This window comes from Panthera leo, chromosome D1 (assembly GCF_018350215.1).
Source record: "Panthera leo isolate Ple1 chromosome D1, P.leo_Ple1_pat1.1, whole genome shotgun sequence".
Lineage (NCBI taxonomy): Eukaryota > Metazoa > Chordata > Mammalia > Carnivora > Felidae > Panthera > Panthera leo.
The window spans coordinates 57,861,947-57,889,591 of NC_056688.1; the positions used below are offsets into that span (position 1 = coordinate 57,861,947).

Sequence of the window (27,645 nt, forward strand, 5' to 3'; positions counted from 1 at the left end):
GTGAGGAATTATGATAAGAAAAAAAAATGGAGTAGGTGGGTGGGTGCACGGGTGAAGGGCAGATTTAAGGAATACGAGGCAGGGCTGAGGGTTCTGGAGAAGAGAAACCCAGTAGACACCTTAGGGATCTCACACCACACGCTCACCGTTCTGGGGTCAATTCAACCTAGGTGCCGGCCCCGCCTCCTTCCTCCCCACGCTTCCCCTCCCCTCCGGCTGCGACGCGCCACACTTCGCATGGTAGTCACCGTGAGTCGCTTTCCATAGCGCTAGGGCCGCGCGCGTTCTCGCGCCGCCACCTCACTGCCATCTCTGCCCGCCTTTGGCCCTTTCCGATTGGCTCTCACGTTAGTGACGTACATGCTCCTTATTCTACCCCCGTCACTTCCCCAGGGTTCCGCCCCGCCTCCCCCTTACTTCTCCCGATTGGCGTGGCAACCTAACCTGCCCTGGTCTCCGCTGTGAAGGAGAAGCCGGGAGAGCAGGCTAAACCAGGAAGGCGCTGGCTTGTGGCGCGCACGCGCACGCACGCACGCCGGCGGCCGGAGGGGCGGCACGCTCGCGCCCGGGCTCGCCGCGCGCCGCGCCAGAGGCTCGCGCACTCAGCAGGTTGGGCTGCGGCGGCGGCAGCTGTGGGAGCTGAGGCGCAGCGCGTGAGAGGTCCCAGACGCGTCTGCGGCTCCGGTTCCGCCACCTTCCTCTTCTCTCACCCCAGTCTCGGTGCCGGGTGCTGAGAAGGGAACGGCGCTAGCCTTGGTAACTTAGAGCCCACCCTTGGCTGCTTCCGACACCGCCATCCTTCCTTTCCCAGCCGCGGGCCTCTCGGTGCTAAGGCGACTCTGCGGGGAGGCGGCGGCGACGGCTGCCTGTCTGTGGGGAGGAGTCCTGCCCTCCAGTCTTGCTCCGCCGCCGGGCCCTGCAGGGTCCAAGAGAGCTCGGCGCCGGTCCTTCCTCTCACCTTTTTCGTCAGCCGATTGGTGCAGCGTCGGTCCGAGAGGTCTCTGGGCTGAGGCGGCGGCAGCTCCTTCGGCTTCATCATGTCCGCGGGCGGAGACTTCGGGAATCCGCTGAGGAAATTCAAGCTGGTGTTCCTGGGGGAGCAGAGCGGTGAGTGCGCGGCTCCCCCACTCCTGGCAGCTGGCCGCGGCTTCCCCGCACCGCCCCCAGTGCGGCCCTTCTGTCCGCGAAGGCTCTCTCTACCGGCCTCGCGTTTACGCTCGGTGGTAACCCCCAGCCCTGCCCGGTGTTTGCTGACCTCTGTTAGCCACCGGCTCCTCTTCGTCTGGATCCGTCGGTCAGATTTTTGACCCTTCCGTCCCCGGTTCAGACGTCTCCTTCCACCACCTTCCCCCCAACCCCCCCCCCCCCCCCCCCCCCGCCGCAGCCCGGGCCTCTCCCGTCGGTCTGCCCCCTCCCCCCAGTCCTCACCCCGCCCAGCCCCAGCCTGCTGTCCATCCCTTTATTCCTCCCGTCTCCGTCGTCTCACCAACCGTAGCCCCCTTCCTTGAGCCCCACCCTTATCTTTGCTTTTATTCCAGTTCGTCAGCTCTGTGATGGCCCACCCTGGGAAGCCCCACTCCGGGAAGCCCCGCTCCCGGGAGCCGACCCTCTTCAACCTTGGACTAGGAGGGTGGGGGGATTAGGGCGTTGTTTTCCTTAGAGGCTTGCTGGGATTTGCGGATCTTATGGGAGGTGGGAAATGGGGGGTCGTAGAAATTCTTGGATGGTTTTCCCTTGGGTGGGGAATTAGTTTGGAAGATATATGTCTGAATTGGAGGCGACTTGAGGATGGAGTGGTTGGGGAGTAAGAGGGGTGGTGGCGGCAGTGGTGATTTTTGTTTCTTGGGTTAGGCTGAGGCTTGTTGGAAAACCTCATTTTCTTCTCATGACTTTGAGCCCTGACAATTCTTCTGGCACTGTTGATGCTTTGCCGATCTCTGCCAGATGCTATGTCATGATCGTTTTACTTGGAATTTTTCACATCTCACCTCTCCTCCTTTCAACATGAAGCAGTGTCTGATTCTCTTTATGGTGGTGCAAACGGGGATTACCGGGGAAATGTTAATTATTTCATTTCTTCTGAGTGTTTTCAACATACAAATATATTTAGGATTCCTGTGAGAGAAGGCCTGAGAATAACGAACATCTTTGTTTTGTAGGATTTCCTTAGGGGCTAGGGAGTAATGGAGTAGAGTAGAATAGATTCATCATCTGGTTATCTAAATTAGATTTCAATATGTAATGCCGTTTCAGCTAAATGACCCTTTTATGCTTAATATTCCGCAGTATATGATGAGTAGCGTGATCTTACTTACCTGGTCAGGCTTCTGCTGTCGCTTACTTTGTATTACATACAGGATCATAGTTTTGTGATGGCTTTCTCCAAAATAACTTCTTGTGGTGATTCCAATTTTATGCTGAATTATGAAACTTGGCACTCGACAATTTAGAGATTATCATCCTTTTTTGTTTTTCTTACATTTTTCATGACCATCTTTAAAATTCACACATTGAGAGGTTAGTTCCTTCTAAATCATCATTGAGTTACCTGCTAGGTATCTTAGATTAGGCTGTAGGGAAGAAAATTTCTTTTGATTGGAAAGCAGATAACTGATATAAATTCAGAGCTTTTACAACTACCTTGAACTGTTTATACTAATATATATGGCATTGAAGTAGATTAACGTTAGTTGCAAAATTGCTTCTAGTTGGAGCTGAGAAATCACTTCTCTCTTTTCATATATAATCTTTGCCTCTTCCTTCCTTATCAAGGAAAAGGATAGTCTCCTCTTTGCTTATGAATATTCCTGAAGCATGTATAAACTTGTTTCTTTAAGTAATTTGGTAAGACCTGTGAGCGTGAACCCAGTCTAGGTGTTTTATGGCACTTTTAGGACAATGCCATGTGTAAAATATAGTGTATTCGTCATTATTGATAAATAGGATCTAAAGTGCTTATTGTGCACTCTAGGGATGTTATTGCCGGCCTTATGTTGTGATGAAGAACTATTTAGTTTGCATGAAGAAACCTTTAATCTCTGCCCTAGGAAGGTTTTAGTATGAGTAGAGATCATAAGTTCGATATTTGAAGGTTTCCTTTGAATTCCTTGAGTATTTATGTTCTAAATGACATTGCAGAGTTCCGTGGCTTCTCATTTTTTACTTTATTTAAGTCTTGACAATGACCTCCCTGTAGTTCCTGAAGTCATCTTAGATTTTTTTTAATAGACTATTTTTTAGAACAATTTTAGATTTACAGAAAAATTGAGAAGATTGTGCAGAAGGTTCCCATATAGCCCCACCCAGTTTCCCCAGTATTCCTCGGTGTTCTTAACATCTTAAATTAGTATGGTACTTTTTTATAATGAATGAACCAATATTGATGTATTATTATTAACTAAGTCCATAGTTTATTCAGATTTCTTTTCATCTTTTTTTGTTTCAGGATTCAGTTCAGGATACCACATTACGTTTAGATGTCAGTGTTTCTTTAGGCTCCTCTTAGATATTTTCTAAAGTATTGTATTTACATGCTTTTTAACTCTGGAACTGTGGGGTTAATTATCTTTTAAGGCTGCTATAATGCTAAGTAATGCCATCCGATAGCTTTGACAGTGAAAGATTGATCTCTGTTTTCCTGGGCAGTGTCTGTAGTTTTCTTATGCATTAGTAAAGGTCTTTGGAGCCCATGTCATCTTGATGTAACTCTTCATGAATTATTTATTTTTAGGTTTTACAGTTCCACAATTCAGCTTTCAAAAACTAATCTGTGGCAAAGCATTTACCACATTTATAATTCTTATTTGTATGTGTGTGTGTGTCTGTTACCCACAGCAGAACGTAAGTCCCATGAAGATTACAACTTATTTTGTTCATTGTATCCCCAGTGCCTAGCATAGCACCAGGCTCGTAGGTACCAGAAATATTTGGTAAATGAATGATGGTTGAATCTACTAGGAATCAAAGCTAGTAGCCTGTATTAGTCTTTGCTGTGGTGGAATCTATGTTTTATTTTTCCCATAGGCACTTAGTAGTTTAACAATAACATTTTATACTTACATTAGTTGATTGTATGCTGGGATACTTTAGATTCTTGGGGTTGGGAAGCAGGGAACCTGCTTTTTTTTTTTTTTTTTTTTATAACTCTTGCCATTTTGCTAAAAAAAATAATAATAATGAGACCAGGATTTTGCATTTTTTGGGGGGTAGGTTGAGAAGAATTAGTTTTGTTTAGTTAAAGCTATTGTTAAATTGTTTGCTATTAGTGTAGAACCTAGAAGTATGTCAAATGTTATTAAAGATGTGTTCATGGAACTGATTTGGAGTTAAGTAGACTTCTGTTTAGCTTATCAAAAATAAAGCTTCTGTGCTTTGTAATGAAGATGAGTTGTTTTTCAGTATATGAAGTGTCAGAGCAAGTTAATGATACTAGTTTTGGTAATCTTTGTAACAAGTCTTAGCGTTTATATTTCAGTAGTATACGTGATTTAATGAAGGAATGTTGGAGTATACAATTTACAGCCGAAGTTTCCTTAAGAAATCTCTTTTATTGCTACCTCTGGCTGCTGTCTTGAAATGCTGAGGCACTTTTAGGAATGCATTCATGGTTTATAGTGGAAGATATTACTACAAACAAATGTTACAAATAGGGTTACAAATTAGGGAATATCTCAGGTAGAAGCACATATTTGGCCTAGTGCTGCTTATTTTTTCATTCTATGTTACTCTTTTTACATCAGGTCTTTTGAATTATAACATGCTAGATAGGGAAAATGTGTCTTTCCATCAGGGATCAGGAGTACTGAACAGTTTAGATTGGCTAGATCAGTGATCTTAAACTTTTCTTCTCAAGATACCGTTACCTGTTATGCTTTTACAAATTGTTGAGGCCCCTGAAGAACTGTTCATATGGTTTATATCAATATTTATTGAAAATTAAACAAAATTTAAAAATACTTAATTCATTTAAAAATAAAAATAATTAAACCCATTACATGAAAGAACTATTTTGCAAACAAAAATTTAGTGAGAGAATGGCATTGTTTTACAAATTTGCAAATCTCTTTAATGTCTTTGACTCATGAGAAAATATCTGGATTCTCAGATCCTTCTCCATTCAATCTATTGTAATGTCACGTGTCATATAGGCTCTGGGAAACTCCACTGTACACTCATGAGAGAACGAGAGTGAAAAAAGCCAAATAACAATATTATGAAAATGGTTTGACTCCCAGGAGGGTATTGGACCCTCTACTGAAGAGTCCTGGGGATCCTGGTGGTCAGTAGACCACACTTTGAGAACTGCTGGATTAGATGATAATAAGCCATTTGTACCATGGAGCTTCATACTGCAAGTTAGGGCAGTCAAAGAGAATGTTTTCCAGATCTGGTTTTGGAGCCTTAAAACTAAACAGTAGAGCTAGTGATTAAGAGCAGAGTCTGGGTTTCATATTTTAGCACTGGCCACTGGCTTTGGGCAAATTATTTGACTTCTTTGTGCTTCAATTTCCTTCTCTAAAGGTAATAGGAACTATAATACAGAGTTATTGTGAAGATTAAATTAGTTAATAAATGTGAAGCATTTACAAGAGTGCCTGGCACGTGGGAAGTGCTCAAACTATTTAAAAAAAAATTTTTTTTTAATGTTTATTTTTGAGAGAGAGACAGAACGTGAGCAGGGGAGGGGCAGAGATAGAGGGAAACAGAATCTGAAGTAGCTTTAGCCTCTGAGCTGTCAGCACAGAGCCTGACCTCGAACCCATGAACCAAACCCATGAACTGCAAGAGCTGAAGTTGGGTGCTTAACCTACTGAGCCACCCAGGCACTCCATGCTTGGTAACTATTTTAATTTAACACATGTGCATGTAAAACTATGCTGTCAAGTGATTTGATAGAACATAAGCTTAAATTTACATTTTATCATAAAAGAAATATTGCATATAATATCTAAAACAATACAGTGTAATAAGTGCAGCTGCTTAGAAAAATAGAGTTAAAAGGTATAAAGAAGTGACAGGAGCATGGGGTTTCAGGGAAGACACATTATAAATGACTAATAATTTAAGTACTTTGAGCTGAAATTCTTGAATTAGAACATTACAGAATTGGAGGAGACTTTCAGAATTCATCTAATCCATTTCTCTTAGGGCTTTAAACTGGATAACTTTCCCCCCCTCTATTTTTAATAGGTAATACAAACATAAAAAGGTGTACTCTGAGAAAACTTACTACTACCCTTGTTCTGGTAGCTCCTTTCTCTACTCCACCCCCTCCTGCCTTATGTATTGTTTGTATATATTGTTTTCTTGTGTATACTCTGGGATTTCTTTATGCAAATACAAGCAAATACGAATATAATTTCTTATTTTCTCTTATATAAGATGTATCAGACTTCACTCCACACCTTTCTTTTTTTACTTAACAATACATCCTAGAGATCTTTCCATATTATTTGTACATACAAAAACAGCTTTCCATTTCTGTTTTTTGTTTTCCAATAAAATTTTTGTAAGGGGCACCTGGCTGGGTCAGTCAGAGGAGCATAGGGACTCTCAGTTCATCTCAGGGTCATAAGTTCAAGCCCCACATTGGGTGTAGAAATAACTTAAATAAATAAAACTTTAAAAAATATTTTTTATTTTATAATAGTTTTAGGGGTGTCTGGGTGGCTCAGTCCATTAAGCATCTATCTCTTGATTTTGGCTCAGGTCATGATCTCACAGTTTGTGAGATTGAGCCCCACGTCAGGCTCTGCTACCAGTGCAGAGCCTATTGGGATTCTCTCTCTCTCTGCCCCTCCCCGGCTTGTTCTGTCTCTCTTTCTCCCCCCCACCCCCTCAAAATAAATAAATAAATACTTAAAGAAATAGAGTAGTTTTATATTGACAGAAAAACTGCAAAGATAATTCATTTGTACATTTTCACAATTAATGAACCAGTATTGATACATTATTAACCAAATTCCATATTTTATTTAAATTTCTTTAGTTTTATCTAGTGTTTTTTCTGTTCCAGGATTCCATCAAGGATACCACATTTGATTTGTTATTAGCTCTCCTTATGCTGTTTTTAGTTATGACAGTTAAATTGGATCACTCTTAAGTTACTTCATTTATAGAAATCTCCAAGATAACACATTTTTTATTTTTTTTAAAGTTTATTTAAGGGAGAAAGAGAGTGGGCACATGAGCAGGAGAGGGGCAGAGAGAGGGGGAGAGAGAGAATCTCAAGCAAGCTCCAAACTGCCAGTGCAGAGTCCAGTGCGGGGCTTGAACTCAGGAACCGAGAGATCATGACCTGAGCCAAAGTCGGATGCTTAACCGACTGAGCCCCCCAAGTGCCCCTGTAATTTTTAATATCAAATTTCCCTGTTTTGAAATTTTCATATCTATTCCTGTGCTATATTGTTAAGCTCTTGTCCTTGGGGAGGCAACATATATTGATATAGACAGCTTCAGAGACAATCAGACTTTGGCGCTAATCCTGACCCAGTATTTCAGTGTTATCTTGGAAAGTTTATTTAACTTTGCTAAGCGTTTTTTCCATTTCTTATATGGCAACACTAACCTAGTAGTAGTGTTTTTTTCTACCCTCTAGTTATAGATATCATACATTTTGGTTAGGTCGGTATTTCATTTATACAGTATTGTAATTAGGTAAATGATATTCACAGCAGAGTCATGTAGTATACTGATTACTTATACTTTTTTGCATATTTTTTTTGTTTTCCTTTGTTTAATTTATATACATATCCTGAATTTATCCCTCAACTTTTTATCCACAATGTAAATCACGTCTCTGTGTATAAGAATGCATCAGGTTTTTCCTCAGAAGAAATTCATTTAATTTGAAGACCTCTTGAAGACCTCTCTTCCAGAACCTTCTGACCTATTCTAATATATACTAGTTACCACCCCCATGATGGGTGCTCAGCTGTCAACCTGGGATCTACCTTTGTCATCATTTTGAGGATTTCCTTTTCTCTTGTGTTAGATGGATCCATTGTTTCTCAGATTACATTTTCCTTTTTTTTATTGGTTTACTCTATCATGAGGTTGAACATACTCTCCAGTTGGTAGTTTCCTAATAAATGAAACATGGGAGAAAGTTTTTTGAGACTTGTGTTTCTGAAAATGTATTTGGACAACTTTTACACTGGAAATTTGGTGGAGTTTAGAATTTTAAGTTGGATACATTCCTAAAGAAGTTCAAAAACATTAATGTATAGCCTTGTAGATTCTTAGTGTTACCTTTCTGACTCTTGGTCTTTTGATCTTTCATACTGATATGTTGATTTTCATTTTGTGTGCTGAATAATAGATATAATTTCTTTCAAACTGGAAACTTATGTTCTTAGTTTTTAGGAAATTTTCTTAACTAGTATGATATCCTCTTCTCCATTTTTCGTTCCCTCTTGAATTATTAGACCTGGATTGATCTTCTGATTTTGTCTTATTTTATGTCTTTTCTTTTTCTTCATGTTTCTGTTTTAATTCTCAAAAGATTTTTTCAGCTTTCTTCCATCCTATTTTATTTCTATCATTTTCATTTCAAAGAGGTTTTTTTTGTTTGTTTTCTGAATGTTCCTTGTCTGTAGCATCTTTTTGATTCTAGTATCTTTGATTTTTAAAGTTTCTATTTATTGATATTGAGAGAGAGAGAACACGTGTGTACATGTGTGTGAGTGAACAAGGGACAGGTAGAGAGAGAGGGAGAAAGAGAAACCCAAGCAGGCTCTGTACTATGAGTGCAGAGCCCAGCCCAGGCCTCGATCCCATGAACTGTGAAATCATGACCTGTGCCAAAATCAAGAGACATTTGCTTAGCTGACTGAACCACAGAGGAGCCCCTCCAGTATCTTTTATTATTTTGAGGATATTATTGAGATGTATTTCCTCTTCCTAATACTCAGTTTTTTGTATATTGTTAGTACCTCTGTTTATTTTGATTATTCTTTCTTGCTTGATGTGGTCCTCAAAAAACAAGTAATTCTTGGCTATCCTCCTATGTTTAAAAAAGTTGAGCACTAAAAGCTTGATTTTAAGCACTCGTGCGGGTTTAGGGAGCTTCTCTGTAGGATGATCTGGCTGAGTTCTTTTGGGGGGAGTTAGCTCCTTTAATTCTTTTGCCCATCAGATTCATAAAGAATTATCCAGTGTCTTGCTGGAGGGAGTAAGCTTAGTTCCCAGTTTTCTTAGTGCTGAATGCAGACAGAGTTTGATGATAACATAGAGTAATGGATTTAATTTCCTTGTTTTTAATACTGTTTGTATTTTAGCCCTCACTTGTTTCTTTTATTTCCCAGTCCAGAAGCTCTCTATTTTCCTTTCTCATAGAATAACTCTCTAATCTTCTGGTGAAGTGGGAGAGGGACCTGGCTGTGTGGAACAGTGGAGGGGACTTTCATTTGTTCGTTTTGTTTTTAGCACCACCTTAATACTTATTTACGCTTGGTGCCTGCAATTCCTGAGCCATTTGGGGGTTCTCTGGCACAAATCAGATTGTTTCTCAGCTTTCTCCATTGTCAGTCTAAAGTTGATCTTTATAGAACCTATTAGGTCAATCACCACTTTTCCATTTACTTTCTACCTTCAACCTGGATGATTTAGATTTTCTGAGAACCAGTACTTTTAGATGTTTAAAATTGCTTAGGGTTTTCAGTTTCTCTTTTTTTCCTTTTCCTTTTTCATTTTATAAAATTAAAACCAACTCATTTGTACCCATGTTTATAGTAGCATTCACAGTAGCCAAAAGATAGAAGCAACCCAAGTGTCTGTCAATGGATACATGGATAAACAAAATGTGTTATATACATAAAATGAAATATATTATTCAGCCTTAAAAAGGAAGGAAACTCTGATACATGCTACAACATGGGTGAATATTGATGACATTATGCTAAGTGAAATAAGTCAGTCACTAAAGGGCTAAATATTGTAGGATTCTTTAAATTAATGGATAATAAGCATTATCAGTACTGTCATTGTGAGATTGTATGAAACCATGCCCAGACACCCCAATAGATTTCTCTTTGAGATGAAGTCCAAACTCTTCTTCTTGGTTTAAAGACTGTCATAGTCTGGCTTCTACCCTCCTATCTCTGATCTTATACCTAATATTCATCTTTACCCTTTATTGTTATGCATATTACAGAAGAGTTTTTTTTAATCATCATTAGGGTGTTACATGCTATGCAGAATACATGTCTTCCATTCTTAGAATAATAGAATCTTAAAGATCATTTATTCATTTAACAGATGCTCATGGTGTGCCAGGCATGGAGCTAGGTCCTGGGGGATATAGTTATTAATAAATCAGATATTCTCTATTCTTGCTTACAGTCTGACATTAAAGTAGATTTAAATCTTTTACATTGCTCTGGACCTTCCAGTCTCTGTTCTTGGACCTCTTCTTCAGTCTATCCTTTAAATTATTAGAATGAATTTTATAAAAATGTAAATCAGTAACTTCTTATCTTAAAAACATTGTGAATGTACTGAATTGTACACTTAAAAATGGTAAATTTATATGTATAGTTTATCACAATAAAAAATTAATTTTCAAAAACTCAAAAGCCTCACATTTGTAGGTTTATTTGGTCACATTTATTTTTATTTTTTTATTTTTAATGTTAATTTTATTTATTTATTTATTTTTAAATGCTTATTTATTTTTGGGAGAGAGAGACAGAGTGTGAGGAGGGGAGGGGCAAAAAGGGAGGGAGACACAGGACTCAAAGCAGGCTCTGGGCTCCAGGCTCTGCATTGTCAGCACAGAGCCTGACACGGGACTCAAACTCACAAACTGGGAGATCATGACCCGAGCCAAAGTCGGGTGCTTACCCAACTGAGCCACCCAGGTGCCCCTATTTTGTCACTTTCAGAATAAAATCAACCTTGAAAATAAAACAGCCAGGTAGTTATTTCACCAGCAAAATGGGTTTATTTGGAATAGCAGAGGAATGCCAGATCAGGAGAAGTAAGCCTTCGTGAACCATTGGCAAGTCTGGAGAACAAATCAGAGATATGCTCTTTTATAGAGGAAGGGAAATTGGGAGGGGCTGTTATAAACAAAAAGTCCCTTGGAGTAAACTGGGAGTTTGAAGCTTAGTGACTTTTTGTTGGCTGAGTTGTGATAGTCTCCTATTGGTTGGGCTGTTGCTAGGCAAGGAGGGAATCTATCCTTCTGGGGTAGTAAAGTAGATTTCTCCTTGTTGGGAATGCAAGGTAAATCTCTTCCTTGTGGGTCTGCAAAGGGCTGCGGTGAATGGTATGGCCCGAGAACTCCCCCTTCTGGTCTTGTGACTCCATTTTAAATGAGGTTTCTGTTGTTTTCCCCCTTAGATTAAGATCTTCTGAAAGCCTCGCTGGTCAAGAGTCAGGTTTTCTGTATTTAGTGCTTTTGTCCTTTGGTGTCAGGAAAGATGACCTTTCCCCCATGTTGTGTTCCACATGGGAGGGAAAGTACATAGCAGTTGGAAACCATTTAAGGCCATATTTGAGTAACAAAGTTTAGGCGGGAGAACTCTCAGATACTTCTTACCTAGTCTATATCTTTTCAGGGTCATAAATGTTAGAGAAAATCTTGAAGCACTGAGCTAGCATCATCCTATTGTATATGCCATTTTTGTAAAAGTTTGACATGTGATAAGTAAAAGACTTCAAAATAATTATGCAAAGCAGAATCAAAAGTATGTGAAAAATACAGTTTGATGGTTCTAAACCAGGAGCCCAGGCTTGAAGGTAATCAGTTAAATAGGTCAAAAGATCAGGGGTCATTAGGTGAAATTTGCAGTGACCAGAGGGCTTTTTTTCTGATTTTGTTTAATTGAATTTCTACCTCTCCAGAGATATTTATCCATGTGCAACAGGTAGTATTTGCTATTGCACAAATATGCCTCCTTGTTTAGCAAGTAGGTAATCAGGGACTATGTAGTTATCCAAAACCACTTGATCTAATGATTCAAGTGATCATTGTTGGGCTGCCGCTGCTTTGGCTGTGAAATCAGCTACCTCTCCTAAAGTTAGGGAGTTTCTGACCATGCATTCCTTGGCACTTATCCAACCTGAGGAGAAAGCTCTCCCTGTGTAGGTAAACCCGGAGTCATATAGGCCTCCTTCAGTTTCCATTTAAAGCAGCCATGGATGTTTAATGGGGCAGAACAATGAGAGGTTTTTTATTTATTACGAATGTTGACAGGGACACTTAAATGTCCCAGTAAGCATTGACCTCCAATTTGCCAGCTATCTAACCATTTGTATGCCTATGGGAAATGCTATCTACTGTAGACAAAAATGAATCCAGGCAGAGTGCAGAGGAGTAAGGTATCCCTTAGCTGGAATTTCCTGATTGACCTTTTCAAGACAGGGATCAGAGGAATTTAGATGACATTCTGTGAGGTACCATCCCATACTAAAGAGGACTTTTCTAAGTCTTGCAGAAAGGAGTTAGCCCATTTGTATATCTCCTTAGTGCAGGGGAACAGGTTATTGGAGAAATTGCCTACAGATAAGACCAAGGAATCTCTGACATTGTGAACAGTTTCTGGTGATGGATCCAGCAGAGAGAGGGAGACACAGAACTCGAAGCAGGCTCCAGGCTCTGAGCTGTCAGCACAGAGTCCGACGTGGGGCTCGAACTCACAGACTCACGGACTGTGAGATCATGACCTGAGCTGAAGAGAGAGTGGGGGAGGGGTAGAGAGGGAGGTAGAGGATCCCAAGCAGGCTCCACACCCAGCACAAGGGCCCAACTTGAGGCTCATCCATGACTGTGAGACCATCACCTGAACTGAAATCAAGAGTTGGATGTTCAACTGGCTGAGCCACCCAGGCAGCCTGAGGAGGTCTTTCTTTAAGAAGGTGACAAAAGCATTATCATATTGATGTTGAGTAAATAGGAAAAAAGTAGAAAACTACTAAAGTTACTACTCATTTGTAAACTTTCCACATTTATCAAGTTGTTTATTATGAGACATTCCTTTGGCCTGTAAAACTTTTAAACTTAATATGATATGGGGAAAAGTCTTAGAGCAGGAGTTAGGAGAACTGAACTGTGGTCTTTGCTCTCCCACTTTATAAATTATGTGCTTTTAAAGAGTTCACTTTAACTTTTCCATGCCTCAGTTTCCTTGTATGTAAAATGAGAAGAATCTTCCCATCCCCATATATGGTATGGATTGCATAGATGGTTCTTTGTAGGCTCTTCCCATGGACTTCATGTTAGCACTGTCATATATTTCTACATATTTAATATTCACAAAGCTTCCAGAAATTGAAAGTAGTTCCTTCCCACAAAAGATTGAGTACAATTTTAAATAAAGCATTCCTTTTGTACTCTCAAAATTCTTTAATTGAACTTCTTTTTCTTTCCAAAATATTGTACATTTGTTTTCAAAGTTTCTGATACTGAAATGATTAAGTCTTTTAAAGTTTTATTTTGTTTTTGAGAGAGAGAGGGAGAGACAGAGCGTGAGCAGGGGAGGGGCAGAAAGAGACGGAGACACAGAATCTGAAGCAGGCTCTAGGCTCTGAGCTGTCAGTACAGGGCCCTATGCAGAGCTCGAACCCACGAGCCGTGAGATCATGACCTGAGCCAAAGTTGGATGCTTAACTGACTGAGCAACCCAGGCGCCCCTGAAATAATTTAGTCTTTTATGTAAACAATCTAAATAGTTATTTCAACCTTAGTCTGGTTGGTATTATCTTAAATACTGTGATAATTTTTATTTTTCAGAATTTTTAGTCTCTAAAACTGTAGCCTCTAAAACCATGAGGCAGTAAATTTCTGTTGTTTAAACCAGTTTGTGGTGCTTTGTTATAGCAGCCCTAGCAGACCAATAAAGTGCTCAGTATTCCTTTGTAACTAAATGCAAAACTCCATGTAGCACCTCCTGACAACTGTACTGGAAAATATGTAATTCTTATCAAACCACTAAATTTTTTCAATAGTCAGAATACCTTAATTTTGTGAGTAAATTTATGTTTTGTAGTTTCCTGACATCAATATATTTGTTTTGCATACAAAGTAATAATGTCGACTGACATTTGATTACTTACTACATATGAGGCCCTGGTTTAAGTACCTTACAATCTAACTGATTTAATCCTTAAAACCAGCTCTGTGAGCTCCTGGAGAAATGGTTGATTTCAGGGCTAGGGCAGGGAAAATACAAGATGAGCCCAGAGCTGCTTCTGGTGGCAAAGTAAGGAAGTGTTTAAGAAAGAATGGGGCTTCTTAAAAGGGCACAGGAACCAATGTGAAAGAGCACCGAGTAGAGAAAGTTGGGATAATTTGAGCAAAATAAATGATGATGATATTACATTATAACCCACAGATTAAATATCCATGAATCCAGAGTTAAATAGATAAGAACCACTCTTTCTTATAGAAGAATTCCAGTTAATAAATATAGATGGAATGAGGGAAATGCAAAATCACCGTTAGAATACCACAGTAATGGTGCACCCGTGTGGCTCAGTTGGTTAAGTGTCCGACTCTTGATTTTGGCTCAGGTCATGATCTCACGATATGTGAGATTGAGCCTCACATTGGTCTCTGTGCTGACAGAGACCTCTCTCTCTCTCAAAATAAATAAATAAACTTAAAAAAAAAAGGAATACTGCAGTAATTGTTGTATGCAAGATTGATTTTTTTTTAAATTTTTTTTTTTAAATGTTTATTTATTTTTGAGACAGAGAGAGACAGAGCATGAATGGGTGAGGGGCAGAGAGAGAGGGAGACACAGAATCGGAAGCAGGCTCCAGGCTCTGAGCCATCGGCCCAGAGCCTGATGCAGGGCTCGAACTCACGGAGTGTGAGATCGTGACCTGAGCTGAAGTCAGACGTTTAACCGACTGAGCCACCCAGGCGCCCCAAGATTGATTTTTTTTTTTTTTTCAAAATTTTTTTAACGTTTATTTATTTTTGAGACAGAGAGAGACAGAGCATGAACAGGGGAGGAGCAGAGAGAGAGGGAGACACAGAATCTGAAACAGCTGAAACAGCTGACAGCTGAGCTGTCAGCACAGAGCCCGACACGGGGCTCGAACTCACGGACCGTGAGATCATGACCTGAGCTGAAGTCGGACAATTAACCGACCAAGCCACCCAGGCGCCCCAAGATTGATTTTTTTAAAGTAATCTGTACCCCAACATGGTGCTTGAATTCAGAGCTCCCAGATAAAGAGTCTGGAGTTGCAAGATCTACTGACTGAGCCAGCTAGGTGCCCCTGGCAAGATCCATTGTTGAATGCTAGAATTGGTTGGCAAAAGTTTGAAAAGACATAGGACGTTTGTTAATTAGTCTCAAAGTATCTCCCCTAAGATAATTATTACAAGAGGAAAAACAGTAGCTTTTATAGTAGAAAAATTATGTAGAGATGACCATAACCAAGTCTTCAAGGTTAACATCAGGAATAAGACATTAACATTATATCATGTTCCTCTTGTTACGATGCAGTGAGAAATGCTTATCAGTTTTTGGTAGTCTTGTCAAAAAAATGCATGATCTCAATCTAATGAGAAGACATTAGGCAAATCTAAATTGAGGGACATACACAAAATAATTGACCAGTACTCTTCAAAAGTGTCAACGTTATGAAAACAAGGAAAGACAGGAAATGTCACAGATGAGAGGAGACTAAGGAAACATGACAACTAAATAGTGTCCTAATAGTCCTGGGTTGGATCTTGTAACAGAAGAAGGACATTGGTAGAAAACCTGGTGAAAGGCAAATAAGTTCTGTAGTTTAGTTAATAGCATTGTATCACTATTCATCTCACAGTTTTGATAATTGTGCTATTTAAGATGTTCTCCTTAGGAGAAGCTGAGTGAAAGGTATACTGGAATTCTCTGTACTAGTTTTATAACTTTTCTGTAAATTTAATATTATTTCCAAATAAAAAGTTAAAACAGTCCCGTAAGATAGGTACTACTGTTATTCCTATTTTACCTTGAGGAAACTGAGGCACAGAGAGGTTAAAGAACTTAACCCAATTGTATAAGGTTGGTAAATGGCCAAGTTGGGATTTCAGCTGAACAGTTTAGTTCTAGAACTCCAGTAATAAAACCCTAAACTATCATTACCTTTCCTTGTTATATTTTATATAGGTGAAATATGTGCAGAAAATAAAGGATACTTAGGTTTCCCCCAAACACAGAAGTGAAGTAACTAATCATCTCTTGAAAGTTGAGCTATATGAACTAAATCTGTTAAAGTTAAGTGTTTCTCAGGTATTTTGCACTACCAGACTTTTGTAATTTGTATGACAGAATTCTTTTTTTTTTTTAAATATTTTATTATTTGTTTTTGAGAGAGAGAGAGACAGCCAGGTAAGGGCAGAGAGAGAGGGAGACACAGAATCCAGTGCAGGCTCCGGGCTCTGAACTGTCAGCACAGAGTCGGACACGGGGCTCAAACTCACAAACTGTGAGATCATGACCTGAGCCAAAGTTGGATGCTTAACTGACTGAGCCACCCAGGCGCTCCAAAATTTGCTTTGTTAATGATTATATTACTGAGTTACCAGAATCATTTCAAAATACTGTTTATACACAAGGAAAACCATAGATCTATTTAGTTATGGAATTAAAATGTGACATTCAACTGGGAATTGTTCAGTCTCATCAAGAAGGCAAAAACACAACTGAAAAGGCTTTAAGTTTGCTATGATACTATACAAAAAAGATAATAGCTAATTACTTTGCAGGTATAAGATCTGAACAAGAAATGCTTAAGCTGAAAAAGTTGTAGATTACACTAGGTTATGAAATCACCTAGAGAATATTTCCTTTTTTAAGTGGAAAAATGATTTTTTGGAGCATTTCAGCATAATGCTGAATGAAGTTTTGTGTATTTGGTTGCACTGGAGTATTAGGTACAAATGTGAAAATAATGTTCAACAAAAAATGAATAGCCACAGTATTCAGGATAAGATTAGTTAGGCTCTGATTGAAATTGTCACATAAACTGCTTTTTATAGGAGGATATAATAAATGCACTATTAGGGATTTTGAAAAGTGTTTTGGAGAAGAGAGTAAACTTAGCTTAAGCAGCTTTGAAAGAATATAGAAGAAATGCAAATATAGCAGAAATGCTGATTTAAAATTATGCCTAAAATATATGCGAAAAAGAACTATTTTAATTTCTAGAAGTCTTGTGATCATAAATGGGTAGGAATATATGAAAAGATACTAAAATATGTCTTTGGACAATGTAAAGGGGCCACCTAAGTGGACTGTACTCCTCTTTCTCTGGAATTTTGAGGTAACCTCAGTATAAGGAGGATGCAATGACTCAAATGAACACTGACCCCATGAGAGATTGAGATCCTGATCTACTATTTGGAGATTCCTTCTTTAAAACAAAACAAAACTAACTTGAACTAAAATATGAAACAATTTATCCTCTATACCTAAGTGATATATAACCCATATTTTAAAGTGTACTTATTGTTAGTTTAAGCTCATGTGAGCAAAGATGTTCATTTCCTTATTTCTTGGGACTTAAAAAACATTGATAGGCTGTGAAATTTGTTTTATTAGAGTTGAAAGAAGAATTTTTGTTTTTAACTTATTGTCAAGTTGGCTAACATAGTGTATACAGTGTGATCTTGGTTTTGGGAAAGGAGAATATTTTCAAGCCTTGTTTTTCTTTGTTGGGGTTTTAGTTTTGATTATTATTGTAATATCCAGAAACATTTTTCCAAAGTCAAAAATTCTTGCTTAAATTTTGCCACGGGGGAAAAGTTAAGGTACACATGAGAGTTTATAGTCACAGTTTAAAGAAAGACTTAACCCATGATACAGATACTGTGTGGTAGAGTCTTAAAGTATTGTTTCATCCTCCTACAAAGTGTGTGTTCTTCATTCTCCATGAAGAAAAACAAAAAGTGTGTGGTTGGTTTTTTTTTTTTGGTTTTCGGAATAGACCAACCTAGCTTGCTTCCTTTTTTTTACCTTTTTTTTTTTTTTTTTTAAAGAGAAGAAGAGTGAGCAGGGGAGGGGCAGAGAGAGAAGGGGACAGAGAATCTGAAGCTGGCTTGATGCGAGGCTCAAACTCACAAACCGTGAGATCATGACCTTTGCCCAAGTCAGATGCTCAATCACTCAACTGATTAAGCCACCCAGGTGCCCTGCCTTTTTTTTTTTTTTTTTTTTACAATAATGACAACTTTTTCATGGGCAGAAAATATTAGTTTTAATGTGGTAGATGCGTCCTGTTTTAAGAAGTTTTTCCATCTACTGAGTAATGAAGATAGATTCCTGTATTATGTTTTAGAAGTGTTTTTGGGTTTATGTGTTTGTTTGCTTGCTTTGCCTTTCACATTTATGTTTATAATCCATTGATTATAAATTGATTTTGATGTGTGTTCTGAAGTATATGTCAGTCAGGTTTAAATTTTTTCAGCATGGGTACATATTTATCCAAACATGTATTAAAAAAACAGTACTTTTCCTCACTGCTTTGCCATGTCAGTTTTGTAATAATCAGCTGTGTATAAATTAATCAGTTTGGTTCTGGAATTTCTGTTCTGCCAGTTGGTTTGTCTACCCTTATAACAATACCAGACTTACCATAAGTTTATATTAAAGTGGCTAATTTGGGGCACTTGGGTGGCTCAGACAGTTAAACAGCCTGCTTTTGGTTTCAGCGTAGGTCACGATCTCATGTTCATAGGTTTGAGTCCATGTTGTGCTGTGTGCTGACAACATGGAGCCTGCTTGGGATTCTCTCTCTCCTCTCTCTGCCCCTCCCACATCTGTGTGCATGTGCACTTTCTCAAAATAAACAAACTTAAAAAAAAATTGGCTGAGGGGTGCCTGGGTGGCTCAGTTGGTTAAACGTCTAACTTTGGACCAGGTCATGGTCTAATGGTTTGTGGGTTCAAACCCCGCATCAGCCTCTTGCTGACAGCTCTGAGCCTGGAGCCTGCTTTGGATTCTGTGTGTGTGTGTGTGTGTGTGTGTGTGTGTGTGTGTGTGTGTGTCTGCCCCTCCCCTGCTTGTGTGCGCTCTCTCAAAAATAAATAAGCATTTTTTAAAAAAATGATTTCCCGGAGAGTAAATCCTTCCACCTTATTTTTTTTATTTAAGAGTGGCGTGGCTTGGCAATTCTAGGCCTTTGGCAATCTTGAAGAAGTGTTAAAATAGAACTTCAGGGGCGCCTAGGTGGCTCAGTTGGTTAAGCATCCGACTTCAGCTCAGGTAAGGATCTCATAGTCCATGAGTTCCAGCCCCACATTGGGCTCTGTGCTGACAGCTCAGAGCCTGGAGCCTGCTTCGGATTCTGTGTCTCCCTCTCTCTCTCTGCCCCTCCCCTGCTCATGCTCTGTCTGTCTCTCTCTGTCTCAAAAATAAATAAAAAACATTAAAGAAAAAATAGAACTTCAGTTTCTTTAGTAGTCATAGGACTATTAATATTTTGCCTTCTTAGTGTTTTTCTAGGATTTTGATCATTTCACCTAAGATTTTAAATTTATTACTACCAATTATTCATATTGCTCTTTTATGTCTGTGGGATCTGTAATCATGCTTTTTTTTTTTTTTTAATTTTTTACACTTATTTATTTTTGAGAAACAGAGTGAGACAAAGTGTGATCGGGGGAGGGGCAGAGAGAGAAGGGGACACAGAATCCGAAGCAGGCTCCAGGCTCTGAGCAAGCGGTCAACACAGAGCCTGATGCGGGGCTCAAACCCATGAACTGTGAGATCATGACCTGAGCCGAAGTCAGACGTTCAACCGACCGAACCACCCAGGTGCCCCAAGTAATCATGCTTCTTCAATGTCTAATACTGGCTATCTGTATCTTCTATCTTCTTGATAAGACTTGCTAGAGGTTTATAAATTTAATAGTGTTTTTTCCCCCAAAGAATTATTAGTCAGTCTTCTCAGTTGTGGGTTTTCTTTTTCATTAATTTCTGCTCTTTAATTCCTGTATTATGGTTTCTTTTGCTGGTCTTTTCCAACTTCTTGAGCAGTACATGTAGCTTACTGACTTTTAGCTAATATATGCTACATGTAAGTGTGCATGTTGTATAAATTTCCTTTTAAATACTGTTACCGTTGTGTTTTGAAAATTTGATATGCAATACTTTTGTTACTCAGTACAGAATGCTTTCTGATTTGTATTGTGATTTCTCTTTTGACACATTGGTTATTTAGAAGTATATTATTTCCAAACACTTGGGGATTTTCTAGTTTTCTTTATATTTTCCACCTTAATTGTACTATAATCAGAGAATATATTTTTAGTATTTTTAATTTTCTTGAGAATTTTTTGTGGCCCATGTCATATCAATTTTATTTTATTTTTAAAGGTTATGTATTTTTTGAGAGAGAGCGAGTGGGAAAGAGGCAGAGACAGAGGGAAAGGGAGAATCACAAGCAGGTACTGTGCTGTCAGCACAGAGCCTGATGTGGGGCTCCGTCCAGTGAATCATGAGATCCTGACCTGAGCTGAAACCAAGAGTCAGACACCAACTGACTGAGCCACCCAGGTGCCCCATATCAATTTTAATAAATAGTCCATGTTTCCCTGAAAAGAATGTATTTTATAGTTGTCAGATGCTGAATTCTTTGTAAGATTACTAGATCAATTTTGTTAATCATGTGGTTCAAATATTCTGTCTTTATTGAATTTTTGTCTATCCTGCTATTGAAAGAGATATGTTAAAATCTCCCCCAGTGATTATAGTTCTTTTCATTTTTACTTTATGTGTTTTTGAGACTTTGAGATTAGATATATACAAATGTGTAATTGTTATACGTTCTTGGTGAATTGAACCTTTTATCATCTTCAAGTGTTCCACTTCATTTCTAGTAATGCTTTTGGCCCTAAAGTTTGCTTTGATGTTAATTTAGGTATACCATCTTTCTTTTAATGTTTTTATAGCATTTATATTTATTTCTTTTTACTTTCAACTTTTTTATATTCTTAGGTTTCAGATGTGTTTTAGTGGTCATCCAGTTAGGTTTTGTGTTTGTCCAGGCTGATAATCTGTTTATAAAATTGGAGCATTACTACATTTACATTTAATATAATTGTATATTTGGATTTAAAGTAAATCTACCATTTTAATGTACTTATTTTTGTCCTTGATATTTCTTTTTCTTTTCTGTTACTTGAATTTATAGTCTTTAAAAATTATTCAATATTCTTGGGGCACTCAGCCGGTTGAGCATCTGACTTTGGCTCAGGTCATGACCTCACGGTTCATGAGTTCAGACCCTACGTCAGGTTCGCTGCTGTCAGTCTGTCAGTGCAGAGCCTGCTTCTGATTCTCTCTTCCTCTCTCTGCCCCTCCCCTGCTTGCGTTTTCCCAGTTTAAAAAGTTATTCCATATTCTTTGCTTTATTAATTGGGAAGTTATAAATTTTTTTCCATTTATTGATTACCGTAGAAATTGTGGCAGGTAGCCATGACTTACAAAAGTTTGCAGCTAATTGATTCCTTTACCCTTCTGGACAATGTAAGGACCTTAGAACTCTACTTACCACTCCCTCTGACTTTACTATGTGTATTTTAAGTGTGTGTGTATGTAAAACCCCGTATGATGTTATTGTTTTAAATAATGATTATTTAGATTTTTTTAATAAGGAAAACTTTCTTGAAGTACAACAGGTAAAAAAGCATACAAATCATAAGTGTACAGCTTGAATGAGAAAATTTGCTAGTCATATTGACTTGAATATTGCCATACTTATGAAAGTTATTTCTTACTGTAAATTAGTAAATTTGACCTTCGGATTTTAAAATCTCAATTTCCTGAGCTTTATTATTAAGCATGTCTTATGAGCTGTATCTACTTCCATCTTTTCAAGAATGAAAGGCTGTCATAGACTATTGTATGCTACATTCTGGGCCACCTTCATAATGAATGTTGTCTACTTGGTGAAGTTTCTGTTTATTGGTTAATTTTTCAGTGCCAGCAGGAACTGATACTGTGAGTGTAGATAGCATGAACAAGATAGATGAAGTTCCTGTTCTGCAGCTTACAGTTCATAAGTTGGGAGAGGTAAACTAGTAAATAAATGCAGAAACAAGATAATTTGAGATGAGTGTTTTTTGTATTGCCATTTTTTTCTTATTTTTCTTTTTTCTTTTTCTTTTATTTATCATTTATTTTCTTTGTTATTTATTATTTATCTTTTTATCTTTTATTTATTTATCTTTTTATCTTTTATATATCTATTATTTATTATTTATTTTCTTTTTATTTTTTCTATTATTTCTTATTTTTTCTTATTTTTTCCCATAAGAAAAAGCAGATCATGCTTTTTATTATGTTAAATGTCTACACCTGGACTTAATATTTTTGAGTAAAAATGCTGGTAAAATGAATCTTATGCTAGTACTTATTTTGAACTTTCCACTGGACTATTCTTTGAGAGTACAGATGATTTCCAATCCATTTTTTTTATCCTTAAAATACATCCATAGATGGATGTTCACTTTGTTGTAGGAATACCATAAAAGCCTTGCTGCCATCTAAAATACTTGTAGAAATACAATCTTAGGCTGAAAGTAATTTTGAGAGGTAATTTAGTTTTTCTTTCTTTCAGGCAGAACCATAGCAGATACTGAATTTATAAGTTCATGATGTAACCAGGAAAGAAACGTTCCACAAAATTAGGTTCCATGAGCAAAATCTCAGAGGCTTTAAGGTACATGTTATACTTGAAGAATAACTAATAGCTTTCTATTCTTGTCAGATGAAGTTTGTTTGGCAAGAGTAAGAGGTGAGTCTAGAAGGCTAGGTTCCAGTTTGATTGTAAAGGTCCTTGAATACCTGCTAAGGATTTTTAACTTTATCTTATGGATACTAGGGAGCCTTGAAAAATTTTTTAAGTTTATTTATTTATTTTGAGAGAGAAAAAGAGAGCACAAACAGGGGAGGGGCAGAGAGAGAGGGAGAGAATCCCAAACAGGCTCCGCACTGTCAGCTTGGAGCCCAGTGCAGGGGCTCAAACTCATGAACAATGAGATCATGACCTGAACCGAAATCCAGAATCAGATGTTTAACCCCCTGGAATGTTTTATAAATTGAGAAAAGATTCCTCTAGCAGTATACAGGCTGGACACTTTGCCCAGTGATTTCTTCTCTTGTTCATTCTCTTAGACGTATCTCTTTCAGTGGATTGTGAACTCTTTTGTGGTAAGTGCTTTATCACTTGTTTCTCATTCTCATCCACCAACCTCATTGTTCTCTAGCACTTGGTTTTGGAATGAAGTGAGAAACATAGAATTAAAATATTTCGTTACTTTAAAAAAAAAAATGTTTATTTATAGAGAGAGAGTGAGAGTATGCAAGCATCAGGGAGGGGCAGAGGATCCAATGCTGGCCTCAAACTCATGAACTGTGAATCACTACCTGAGCCTAAGTTAGATGCTTAAACGACTGAACCACCCAGGCGCCCCATTTACTTTTTTTTAATGCTTATTTATTTTGAGAGAGAGAGAGAGAGACATACAGCAGGCAGTGTGCACAGAGGAGGGGCAGGAAGAGAGGGATAGAGAGAGAATCCCACTCAGGCTTCGCACTGCCCGAGCAGAGCCTGACACAGGGCTCACAGTCCCATAAACAGTGAGATCATGACCTGAGCTGAAATCAAGAGTCTGACGCTCAACTGCCTGACCTAGCCAGGTACCCCCAAATATTTATTTTTTATTTATCTTTGGTAAGATTAGCCGGTCAGTCTTTACCTTCGTGTGAGTATCTTTCCTATCTTTATCTCTTTTTGTTTATTAAGTTTTTGTTTTAATTCCTGTTAGTTAACATACAATGTTACATTAGTTTCAGGTGTATAATATAGTGATTAAACAATTCCAAATATCACCTAGTGTTTGGTTTTTTTTTTAAGTTTTTAAAAAAAATTTTTTTTAATGTTTGTTTATTTTTGAGAGAGAGAGAGACAGAGTGTGAGCTGAGAAGGGGCAGAGAGAGACACACACAGAATCTGAAGTAGGCTCCAGGCTGTCAACACAGAGCCTGACATGGGGCTCGAACCCACGAACTGTGAGATCATGACCTGAGCTGAAGTCTGGCACTTAATCGACTGAGCCACCCAGGCACCCCTTAAGTTTTTATTTTAATTCTCCTGTCTTCATCTCATGTTCTAATTTTTTTTTCCCCCCTCTGGATGTCTCAATTTCATCATCCTGGAAACCCGTACTAAAGGTCTTATGCCTCTCATATAAATATTATTGGAAAGCTAAAGCACCTTTATTAAAAACAACTTTCAAGACATACATATCAAATTACTTATTTCAACAAATCTTCTACACAAACTCATAATCCCTATTTTTTAATATGATTGTATAAGGATAGTTTTTTTTTTTTTTTTTAACTTTGGGAGAAACAAAAAATTTTATTTAAGTTTATTTAAAATTTTTTTTTAACATTTACTTATTTTTGAGAGACAGAGAGAGCACAAGTGGGGAGGGGCAGAGAGAAAAGGAGACAGAATCCAAAGCAGGATTCAGGCTCTTGAGCTGTCAGCACAGAGCCTGACGTGGGGCTTGAACTCACAAACTGAGATCATGACCTGAGCCGAAGTCAGACGCTTAACCAACTGAGCCACCCAAGTGCCCCTAATTTTATTTATTTTGAGAGAGAGAGAGGATGCATGCAGACAGAAGGAGGGGCAGAGAGGGAGGAGAGAAAGAATCCCAAACATCCTCCACATGCTGTCGGCACAGAGACCAACGCAGCAGACTTGATTCCGCGAACCGTGAGAACATGACCTGAGCCGAAATCAAGAGTCAGATACATGATGGGGTGCCTGAGTGGCTCAGTCGGTTAAGCGTCCGACTTCAGCCCAGGTCATGATCTCGCGGTCTGTGAGTTCAAACTCTGCATCGGGCTCTGTGCTGACAGCTCAGAGCCTGGAGCCTGCTTCTGATTCTGTGTCTCCCTCTCTTTCTGCCCCTCCCCTACTCATGCTCTGTCTCTCTCTGTCTCAGAAATAAATAAACATTAAAAAAAAAAAAAAAAAAAAGAGATACATGCTTAACCGGGTGGGCCACTGAGGTGCCCCTAGGAGGAACAAAATCTTTATTCAATTTAGGTTTTTAGAAAAAGGCCACTAGATTTATTGAACTTTAGTACTGTTGACTAGGTTAGCTATATTGAAGTAGCATTAGCTTGGTTAATTGATTTTTCTGAGTTTCTCCCTCCCCCCCCCCCCCAAGTAAACTCTACCCCCAACCTGGGGCTCAAACTCACCACCCTGAGACCAAGAGTCACATGCTATTCCACCTGTGCCCCACTTTTCTGTTTTGCTATAGAATTGCATTACCTATGAGCGATATCTTTTACATGATATTGCATTGGATTTTGCTTGCAGTTGAGCATTACTCCTATGGTCCCTTTTTTAACTGCTTTCATTACCATGATGGAATAGTGACTCCAGATAGGGGTTTTTTTGTTAGCTCTGTTACTAAAATCATAGCATCTGATTTAAGTTACTATTAGTATCATAGCACAATAATCTTTTATAGTGGCTTATTTTTGTGGGAAAAAGTTAGAAAAATATAAATAACCAGTTGGTCCGTTTCAGTATTTTCTGACCAGTATAATTGGCTAAGAATTACAAAGCAGTTCATATGTTTTCATTATATAGGTTGTAGAATAATTCAGACTTCTCTTATTATACAAACATCTGTCTTCTTTGAATCTTAAGTATTCTTGAAGAGTATATTATATAAGGAATTATTATACAACTTACAGAAATTCTGCCCTAAATTAGTATAATTTGGTTTTCTAGAGGTCCAATAAGGAGTTTCTCTAATCTTTAATAATCTGCCCCTTTTAAAGCATTCCTTTTAGTTATCTTTGGTGTTCCATTATTAGATTTTTTTAATTTTTAATTTATTTTTATTTTTTTAATATACACCCAAATTAGTTAGCATATAGTGCAACAATGATTTCAGGAATAGATTCCCTAATGCCTCTTACCCATTTAGCCCATCCTCCTCCCACAACCCCTCCAGGAACCCTCTGTTCTCCGTATTTAAGAGTCTCTTATGTTTTGTCCCCTTCTCTGTTTTTATATTATTTTTGCTTCCTTTCCCTTATGTTCATCTGTTCTGTGTCTTAAAGTCGTCACATGAGTGAAGTCATATGATATTTGTCTTTCTCTGACTAATTTCACTTAGCATGATACCCTCTTGTTCCATCCACGCATTGCAAATGGCAAGATTTCATGTTTTTTGATTGCTTAGTAATACTCCATTGTATACCACATCTTCTTTATCCATTCATCCATCGACAGACATTTGGGCTCTTTCCATACTTTGGCTATTGTTGATAGTGCTGCTATAAACATTGGGGTGCATGTGCCCCTTCGAAACAGCATACGTGTATCCCTTAGATGAATGCCTAATAGTGCAATTGTTGGGTTGTAGGGTAGTTCTATTTTTAATTTTTTGAGGAACCTCCATAGTGGCTGCACCAGTTTTTATTCTAGCCAGCAGTGAAAAGAGATCCTCTTTTTCTGCATCCTCGCCAACATCTGTTGTTGCCGGAGTTGTTATTGTTAGCCACTCTGATAGGTGTGAGGTGGTATCTCACTGTGGTTTTGATTTGTATTTCCCTGATGATGAATGACGTTGAGCATTTTTTATGTGTCGGTTGGCCATCTGGATGTCTTCTTTGGAGAAGTGTCTATTCGTGTTTTTTGCCCTTTTCTTCACTGGACTATTTGTTTTTTGGGTGTTGAGTTTGGTAAGTTTTTTATAGATTTTGGATACTAACCCTTTATCTGATAATGTCATATGTAAATATCTTCTCCCATCCCATCAGTTGCCTTTTAGTTTTGCTGATTGTTTCCTTTGCTGTTCAGAAGCTTTTTATTTTGATGAGGTCCCAATAGTTCATTTTTGCTTTTGTTTTCCTTGCCCCCTGAGACGTGTTGAGTAAGAAGTTGCTGTGGCCAAGGTCAAAGAGTTTTTTGCCTGCTTTCTCCTCAAGGATTTTGATGGCTTCCTGTCTTATGTTTAGGTCTTTCACCCATTTTGAGTTTATTTTTGTGTGTGGTGTGAGAAAGTGGTCCAGGTTCATTCTTCTGCATGTCGCTGTCCAGTTTTCCCAGCACCTTTTCCTGAAGAGACTGCCTTTATTCCATTGGATATTCTTTCCTGCTTTGTCAAAGTTTAGTTGGCCATATGTTTGTGGGTCCATTTCTGGGTTTTCTATTCTGTTCCATTGATCTGAGCGTTCTTGTGCCAGTACCATACTTTCTTGATGTTTACAGTTTTGTAATACAGCTTGAAGTCTGGGATTGTGATGCCTCCTGCTTTGGTTTTCTTTTTCAATATTGCTTTGGCTATTCAGGGCCTTTTCCATACACATTTTAGGATTGTTTGTTTTAGCTCTGTGAAGAATGCTGATGTTACTTTGATAGGTATTGCATTGAATATGTAGATTGCTTTGGGTAGTATTGACATTTTAACAATATTTGTTCTTCCTTTCTAGGGGTGTGAAATATTTTTCCATTTTTTTTTGTGTGTCTTCTTCAGTTTCTTTCATAAGCTTTCAATAGTTTTCAGTGTATAGGTTTCTAACCTCCTTGGTTAGATTTATTCCTAGGTATTTTATGGTTTTTGGTACAATTGTCAATGGGATCGATTCCTTGATTTCT

At 38.4% G+C, this 27,645-nt stretch overlaps 1 protein-coding gene across 2 annotated transcripts in view; it reads left to right on the forward strand.

Annotated features, from left to right (window-relative positions):
* The first annotated feature begins 429 nt into the window (after positions 1–429).
* RAB6A (RAB6A, member RAS oncogene family) overlaps positions 430–27,645 on the forward strand; it is an 85,022-nt gene continuing 57,806 nt past the window's right edge. Inside the window, exon 1 of one of the 2 annotated variants that reach the window (XM_042904101.1) lies at positions 430–1,107. In XM_042904101.1, the coding sequence (XP_042760035.1) occupies positions 1,038–1,107 (70 nt within the window). In that variant the 5' untranslated portion in view covers positions 430–1,037. The remainder of the gene's footprint in view (positions 1,108–27,645) is intronic. The other variant, XM_042904100.1, reaches the window with a different exon arrangement.